An 8,363-nucleotide genomic window follows, 5' to 3' on the forward strand; every position below is an offset into this window, starting at 1 on the left:
GTACTGTGGTGGCATGGACCAGGACAGATGTGCCTCCAGCATCCAGGGCAGTGTCAGTACAGTGGTGGCATGGACCAGGGCAGCTGTGCCTCCAGCATCCAGGGAAGTGTCAGTACTGTGGTGGCATGGACCAGGGCAGCTGTGCCTCCAGCATCCAGAGCAGTGTCAGCACTGTGGCCGCATGAACCAGGGCAGCTGTGCCATCAGCATCCATGGCAGTGTCAGCACTGTGGCCTCATGGACCAGGGCAGCTGTGCCGTCAGCATCCAGGGCAGTGTCAGCACTGTGGCCGCCTGGATCAGGGCAGCTGTGCCTCCAGCATCCAGGGCAGTGTCAGCACTGTGGCCGCATGGACCAGGGCAGCTGTGCCATCAGCATCCAGGGCAGTGTCAGCACTGTGGCCGCCTGGATCAGGGCAGCTGTGCCGTCAGCATCCAGGGCAGTGTCAGCACTGTGGCCGCATGGACCAGGGCAGCGGTGCCTCCAGCATCCAGGGCAGTGTCAGTACTGTGGCCGCATAGACCAGGGCAGCTGTGCCGTCAGCATCCAGGGCAGTGTCAGTACTGTGGCCGCATGGACCAGGGCAGCTAAGCCTCCAGCATCCAGGGCAGTGTCAGTACTGTTGTGGCATGGACCAGGGCAGCTGTGCCGCCAGCATCCAGGGCAGTGTCAGTACTGTGGTTGCATGGACCAGGGCAGCTGTGCCTCCAGCATCCAAGGCAGTGTCAGTACTGTGGTCGCATGGACCAGGGAAGCTGTGCCTCCAGCATCCAGGGCAGTGTCAGTACTGTGGTGGCATGGACCAGAGCAGCTGTGCTTTCAGTATCCAGGGCAGTGCCAGTACTGTGGTGGCATGGACCAGGGAAGCTGTGCCTCAGCATCAAGAGCAGTGTCAGCACTGTGGTCGCATGGACCAGGGTAGCTGTGCCGTCAGCATCAAGGGCAGTGTCAGCACTGTGGCCGCATGGACCAGGGCAGCTGTGCCTCCAGCATCCAGGACAGTGTCAGCACTGTGGTGGCATGGGCCAGGGCAGCTGTGCCTCCAGCATCCAGGGCAGTGTCAGTACTGTGGCCGCATGGACCAGGGCAGCTGTGCCGTCAGCATCCATGGCAGTGTCAGCACTGTGGTGGCATGGGCCTGGGCAGCTGTGCCTCCAGCATCCAGGGCAGTGTCAGTACTGTGGCCGCATGGACCAGGGTAGCTGTGCCATCAGCATCCAGGGCAGTGTCAACACTGTGGTGGCATGGGCAAGGGCAGCTGTGCCTCCAGCATCCAGGGCAGTGTCAGTACTGTGGCCGCATGGACCAGGGCAGCTGTGCCGTCAGCATCCAGGGCAATGTCAGTACTGTGGCCGCATGGACCAGGGCAGCTAAGCCTCCAGCATCCAGGGCAGTGTCAGTACTGTGGTGGCATGGACCAGGGCAGCTGTGCCGCCAGCATCCAGGGCAGTGTCAGTACTGTGGTTGCATGGACCAGGGCAGCTGTGCCTCCAGCATCCAGGGCAGTGTCAGTACTGTGGCCGCATGGACCAGGGCAGCTGTGCCTCCAGCATCCAGGGCAGTGTCAGTACTGTGGTGGTATGGACCAGGGCAGCTGTGCATCCAGCATCCAGGGCAGTGTCAGTACTGTGATGGCATGGACCAGGGCAGCTGTGCCTCCAGCATCCAGAGCAGTGTCAGCACTTTGGTCGCATGGACCAGGGCAGCTGTGCCGTCAGCATCTAGGGCAGTGTCAGCGCTGTGGCCGCCTGGATCAGGGCAGCTGTGCCTCCAGCATCCAGGGCAGTGTTAGTACTGTGGCCGCATGGACCAGGGAAGCTGTGCCTCCAGCATCCAGCGCAGTGTCAGTACTGTGGTCGCATGGACCAGAGCAGCTGTGCTTTCAGCATCCAGGGCAGTGTCAGTACTGCGGTGGCATGAACCAGGGCAGCTGTGCCTCCAGCATCCAGGGCAGTGTCAGTACTGTGGTGGCATGGACCAGGACAGCTGTGCCTCCAGCATCCATGGCAGTGTCAGTACTGTGGTGGCATGGACCAGGGCAGCTGTGCCTCCAGCATCCAAGGCAGTGTCAGTACTGTGGCCACATGGACCAGGGCAGCTGTGCCTCCAGCATCCAGGGCAGTGTCAACACTGTGGCCGCATGGACCAGGACAGCTGTGCCGTCAGCATCCAGGGCAGTGTCAGCACTGTGGCTGCATGGACCAGGGCAGCTGTGCCTCCAGCATCCAGGGCAGTGTCAGCACTGTGGCCGCATGGACCAGGGCAGCTGTGCCGTCAGCATCCAGGGCAATGTCAGTACTGTGGCCGCATGGACCAGGGCAGCTAAGCCTCCAGCATCCAGGGCAGTGTCAGTACTGTGGTGGCATGGACCAGGGCAGCTGTGCCGCCAGCATCCAGGGCAGTGTCAGTACTGTGGTTGCATGGACCAGGGCAGCTGTGCCTCCAGCATCCAGGGCAGTGTCAGTACTGTGGCCGCATGGACCAGGGCAGCTGTGCCGTCAGCATCCAGGGCAGTGGCAGCACTGTGGTGGCATGGGCCAGGGCAGTGTCAGTACTGTGGCCGCATGGACCAGGGGAGCTGTGCCTCCAGCATCCAGGGCAGTGTCAATACTGTGGTGGCATGGACCAGGGCAGCTGTGCCTCCAGCATCCAGGGCAGTGTCAGCTCTGTGGCCGCATGGACCAGGGCAGCTGTGCCTCCAGCATCCATTGCAGTGTCAGTACTGTGGTGGCATGGACCAGGGCAGCTGTGCTTTCAGCATCTAGGGCAGTGTCAGTACTATGGTGGCATGGATCAGGGCAGCTGTGCCTCCAGCATCCAGGGCAGTGTCAGCTCTGTGGCCGCATGGACCAGGGCAGCTGTGCCGTCAGCATCCAGGGCAGTGTCAGCACTGTGGCCACATGGACCAGGGCAGCTATGCCTCCAGCATCCAGGGCAGTGTCAGTACTGTGGTGGCATGGACCAGGGCAGCTGTGCTTTCAGCATCCAGGGCAGTGTCAGTACTGTGGTGGCATGGATCAGGACAGCTGTGCCGTCAGCATCCAGGGCAGTGTCAGCACTGTGGCCGCCTGGATCAGGGCAGCTGTGCCTCCAGCATCCAGGACAGTGTCAGCACTGTGGTGGCATGGGCCAGGGCAGCTGTGACTCCAGCATCCAGGGCAGTGTCAGTACTGTGGCCGCAAGGACCAGGGCAGCTGTGCCGTCAGCATCCAGGGCAGTGTCAGCACTGTGGCCGCATGGATCAGGACAGCTGTGCCGTCAGCATCCAGGGCAGTGTCAGCACTGTGGTCGCATGGACTAGGGCAGCTGTGCCGTCAGCATCCAGGGCAGTGTCAGCACTGTGGTCGCATGGACCAGGGCAGCTGTGCCTCCAGCATCCAGGGCAGTGTCAGTACTGTGGTCGCATGGACCAGGGCAGCTGTGCCTCCAGCATCCAGGGCAGTGTCAGCACTGTGGTCGCATGGACCAGGGCAGCTGTGCCTCCAGCATCCAGGGCAGTGTCAGCGTTGTGGTCGCATGGATCAGGACAGCTGTGCCTCCAGCATCCAGGGCAGTGTCAGCACTGTGGTCGCATGGACCAGGGCAGCTGTGCCTCCAGCATCCAGGGCAGTGTCAGTACTGTGGTGGCATGGACCAGGGCAGCTGTGACTCCAGCATCCAGGGCAGTGTCAGTACTGTGGCCGCAAGGACCAGGGCAGCTGTGCCGTCAGCATCCAGGGCAGTGTCAGCACTGTGGCCTCATGGATCAGGACAGCTGTGCCGTCAGCATCCAGGGCAGTGTCAGCACTGTGGTCGCATGGACTAGGGCAGCTGTGCCGTCAGCATCCAGGGCAGTGTCAGCACTGTGGTCGCATGGACCAGGGCAGCTGTGCCTCCAGCATCCAGGGCAGTGTCAGTACTGTGGTGGCATGGATCAGGGCAGCTGTGCCGTCAGCATCCAGGGCAGTGTCAGCACTGTGGTGGCATCTGAAACCCTGCTGTGCAGGACCTAGAAGCTGATTGACCTGAATAAAGTCTGATAACTGGATATTTACGGCTTTTTTCTACCAGCTTGGTAGGCAGTAGGAGGCGTGAGATGGGGCGGAGCTTGAGATCGTGTTTTTTTTAATTAAAGGTAGAATTGAAGCCACCTGTTTTAAACATTCGGTTGATTATCGTGGTTAGATGTTTGCCATAATCTCTAGTACAAGTTTCTCACTCTCACACCCACAGACACACAGCCAGATGCACTACACACGCACACACCAGCACCAGTGGGTGGAACTCCACCTCTCACACGTGCAGACACACAGCACAGATACACCTCAAATGCACACACAGACATCAGTGGGTAGATCTCCTTCTCTCACTCTCTCACACACACACAGACACACAGCAGAGGTGCACCACACATGCACACACCGGCACCAGTGGGTGGTCCTCCACCTCTCTCACACACAGCAGAGGTGCACCACACATGCACACACCGGCACCAGTGGGGGACCACAGCCTCTCTCTCACACACGCAGACACACAGCAGAGGTGCACCACACATGCACACACCGGCACCAGTGGGTGGACCTCTGCCTCTCTCACACACACAGACACACAGCAGAGGTGCACCACACATGCACACACTGGCACCAGTGAGTGGACCTCTGCCTCTCTCACACACACAGACACACAGCAGAGGTGCACCACACATGCACACACCGGCACCAGTGGGTGGACCTCTGCCTCTCTCTCACACACGCAGACACACAGCAGAGGTGCACCACAGATGCACACACCGGCATCAGTGGGTGGACCTCTGCCTCTCTCTCACACACAGACACACAGCAGAGGTGCACCACACAGAGACACACTGGCACCAGTGGGTGGACCTCCACCTCTCTCACACACAGACACACAGAAGAGGTGCACCACACATGCACACACCGGCACCAGTGGGGGACCACAGCCTCTCTCTCACACAGACAGACACACAGCAGAGGTGCACCACACATGCACACACTGGCACCAGTGGGTGGACCTCTGCCTCTCTCTCACACACAGACACACAGCAGAGGTGCACCACACATGCACACACCGGCATCAGTGGGTGGACCTCGGCCTCTCTCACACACACAGACACACAGGAGAGGTGCACCACACATGCACACACTGGCACCAGTGGGTGGACCCCTGCCTCTCTCTCACACACAGACACACAGCAGAGGTGCACCACAGATGCACACACCGGCATCAGTGGGTGGACCTCTGCCTCTCTCTCACACACAGACACACAGCAGAGGTGCACCACACAGAGACACACTGGCACCAGTGGGTGGACCTCCACCTCTCTCACACACAGACACACAGAAGAGGTGCACCACACATGCACACACCGGCACCAGTGGGGGACCACAGCCTCTCTCTCACACAGACAGACACACAGCAGAGGTGCACCACACATGCACACACTGGCACCAGTGGGTGGACCTCTGCCTCTCTCTCACACACAGACACACAGCAGAGGTGCACCACACATGCACACACCGGCATCAGTGGGTGGACCTCGGCCTCTCTCACACACACAGACACACAGGAGAGGTGCACCACACATGCACACACTGGCACCAGTGGGTGGACCCCTGCCTCTCTCTCACACACAGACACACAGCAGAGGTGCACCACACATGCACACACTGGCACCAGTGGGTGGACCCCTGCCTCTCTCTCACACACAGACACACAGCAGAGGTGCACCACACATGCACACACCGGCATCAGTGGGTGGACCTCCACCTCTCTCTCACACACAGACACACAGCAGAGGTGCACCACACATGCACACACCAGCACCAGTGGAGGGACCACAGCCTCTCTCTCACACACAGACACACAGCAGAGATGCACCACACATGCACACACTGGCACCAGTGGGTGGACCCCTGCCTCTCTCTCACACACAGACACACAGCAGAGGTGCACCACACATGCACACACCGGCATCAGTGGGTGGACCTCGGCCTCTCACACACACAGACACACAGCAGAGGTGCAGCATTCTTGCACACACCAGCATCCGTGGAAGGACGTTCGCATCTCTTACACACACGCAGACACACAACACAGATCGCCATACATGCACACAGCAGGACCAGTGGGTGAACGTCCACCTCTCTCTTCACACGCAGACACACAGCACAGATGCACCACACATGCACACCGGCTCCAGTGGGAGGACCTCCGCCTCTCTCACACACAGACACACAGCAGAGGTGGCTCACGCATGCACACACTGGCACCAGTGGGTGGACCTCTGCCTCTCTCTCACACACGCAGACACACAGCAGAGGTGGCTCACACATGCACACACTGGCACCAGTGGGTGGACCTCTGCCTTTCTCTCTCACCTCTCACACACAGACACACAGCTGAGACGTACCACCACACATGCAGCACACACCGGCACCAGTGGGGGAACCACAGCCTCTCTCACACACACATACAGCAAGATGCACCACACATGCACACGCCGGCTTCATGGGGTGGACCACAGCCTCTCTCTCACACACACATACAGCACAGATGTGCCCCACATGCACACAGCAGGACCAGTGGGTGAACCTCCGCCTCTCTCCCACATACATACACACAGACACACAGCACAGATGTATCACACGTGCACACGCCGGCTTCAATGGGTGGACCTCCGCCTCCCTCTCCCACACACAGACACACAACGCAAATGCGCCACAAATGCACACGGCGCCGGCATCTGTGAGCGGACCACCGTCTGTCTGTCTCTCTCTTACACATACAAACGCATACACACAGCACAGATGCACCACACAAAAACACGCAGTTGTCTCTCTCACACAGAGACGCGACACCCACATACATGCACACATGGGCGCAACACATCTTCCTGCGGGTTAGCTTTTGATGCAACGGAGAAGGACAGATATATACATACGCATGTATGCAGCATGTTAAACACAGATCCGCTGTGTCACAAGACACCCCGGGGTGTAACACACAGAGACATACTGCGAATAATGATCCTGGCTCTGATACACACAGATGCAACAAACGCGGGTACACGGGTGTGACACACATGACTGCCAGAGGCTACACGCACACACGCCCACGCACACACGCACGGTCTGCAGCCGGCACGCACCGGAGCGTCGCCCCCAAATGACAGAAAGAAGCAGGGTCCTACCTCCTTTTCATCCGCTGGGGGTGGAAGAGAGGTGGGGGCGGCGGCAGGTACAGACATCCCGTGGTCCAGGGAGGGCGCCCATCATCATCATCATCAGAGGCAGGCAGGGGGGAGGAAGGAGAGAGGAGGCGGTGAGGCTCGGCTGCAGACAGCGCTACCCCCTCGCAGACTGCCCCCACCCCTCAGAGCGCCCCCACACCCCGCTCACCTGGTTTCATCAGCTTGCTCTTGTACCTGATGCCCGTGCTCATGATGCTGCAGTCCGGTGGGGGCCGGGGGGGGATCTCCTGCTGCTGTCAGCCTGCTGATCCACAGGCACAATAGAGCTCTGTCTGCCTGCTTCTGCTCAGAGCCTGTGCATTACAGGGCGGGGCCAGCCAGTGACAGGCTGAGACCAGCCCTCCCCGTCTCACCAATGCCAGCCTGTCAGAGCCTGAGGCCCCGCCCCCTGGATGCAATGCCAGTCTGTGACAGGATGAGGCCACGCCCCCTGGATGCAACACCAATGCCAGCCTGTCACAGGATGAGGCCACGCCCCCTGCCAGTAGCACTAATGCTTCCCTGTCACAGGCTGGGGTCCCGCCCCCATGCCGCAGCACCAATGCCAACCTGTCTGAAGCCTTAGTCCAGCCCTTCCGACTGTCATCCCACTACCAGCCTGTCACCGGCTGCAACCCAGCCCTCCCTGCCTCACCAATACCAGCTTCAGCCCTCCCTGCCTCACCAATACCAGCTTCAGCCCTCCCTGCCTCACCAAAACTAACCTGACACTGGCAGCAGCCCAGCCCTTCTAACCTCACTAATCACTCGCTGCAGCCCAGCCCTCCCTGCCTCGCCAATACAGGCTTCAGCCCTCCCTGCCTCACTAATACTAGCCTGTCACCGACTGCAACCCAGCCCTCCCTGCCTCACCAATACAGGCTTCAGACCTTCATATCTCACTAATACTGGGCCTGTCACGGGCTGCAGCCCAGCCCTCCCTGCCTCACCAATACAGCACTCCGCTTGCTTCCTTTCTGGCTCTGTTCGCTATACACATGTGTTTCTTTTCCTCTTGCCCAGATGAAGTCTGCTATTTTGTCTTGGCTAATAGTTGCTCATTTCTGGTACCCAGTTGAGTTCTGTTACTAGTGTATTTGCTTTTTAGGTCTGGTATTACCTGAGGTGTTTTTAT

At 59.7% G+C, this 8,363-nt stretch overlaps 1 protein-coding gene across 2 annotated transcripts in view; it reads right to left on the bottom strand.

Annotated features, from left to right (window-relative positions):
• Window positions 1-7,542, bottom strand: part of SEPTIN5 (septin 5) — a 333,604-nt gene extending 326,062 nt beyond the window's left edge. The window contains exons 1-2 of one of the 2 annotated variants that reach the window (XM_086942639.1): window positions 7,398-7,542; window positions 7,190-7,203 (exon numbers count right to left, since the gene is read on the bottom strand). In XM_086942639.1, coding sequence (XP_086798765.1) covers window positions 7,190-7,203; window positions 7,398-7,440 — 57 coding nt within the window. In that variant the 5' untranslated portion in view covers window positions 7,441-7,542. The remainder of the gene's footprint in view (window positions 1-7,189; window positions 7,204-7,397) is intronic. The other variant, XM_086942641.1, reaches the window with a different exon arrangement.
• Between the last annotated feature and the right edge of the window lie 821 nt (window positions 7,543-8,363).

This window comes from Lissotriton vulgaris, chromosome 11 (genome assembly GCF_964263255.1).
Source record: "Lissotriton vulgaris chromosome 11, aLisVul1.2, whole genome shotgun sequence".
NCBI classification, from domain to species: Eukaryota; Metazoa; Chordata; class Amphibia; order Caudata; family Salamandridae; genus Lissotriton; species Lissotriton vulgaris.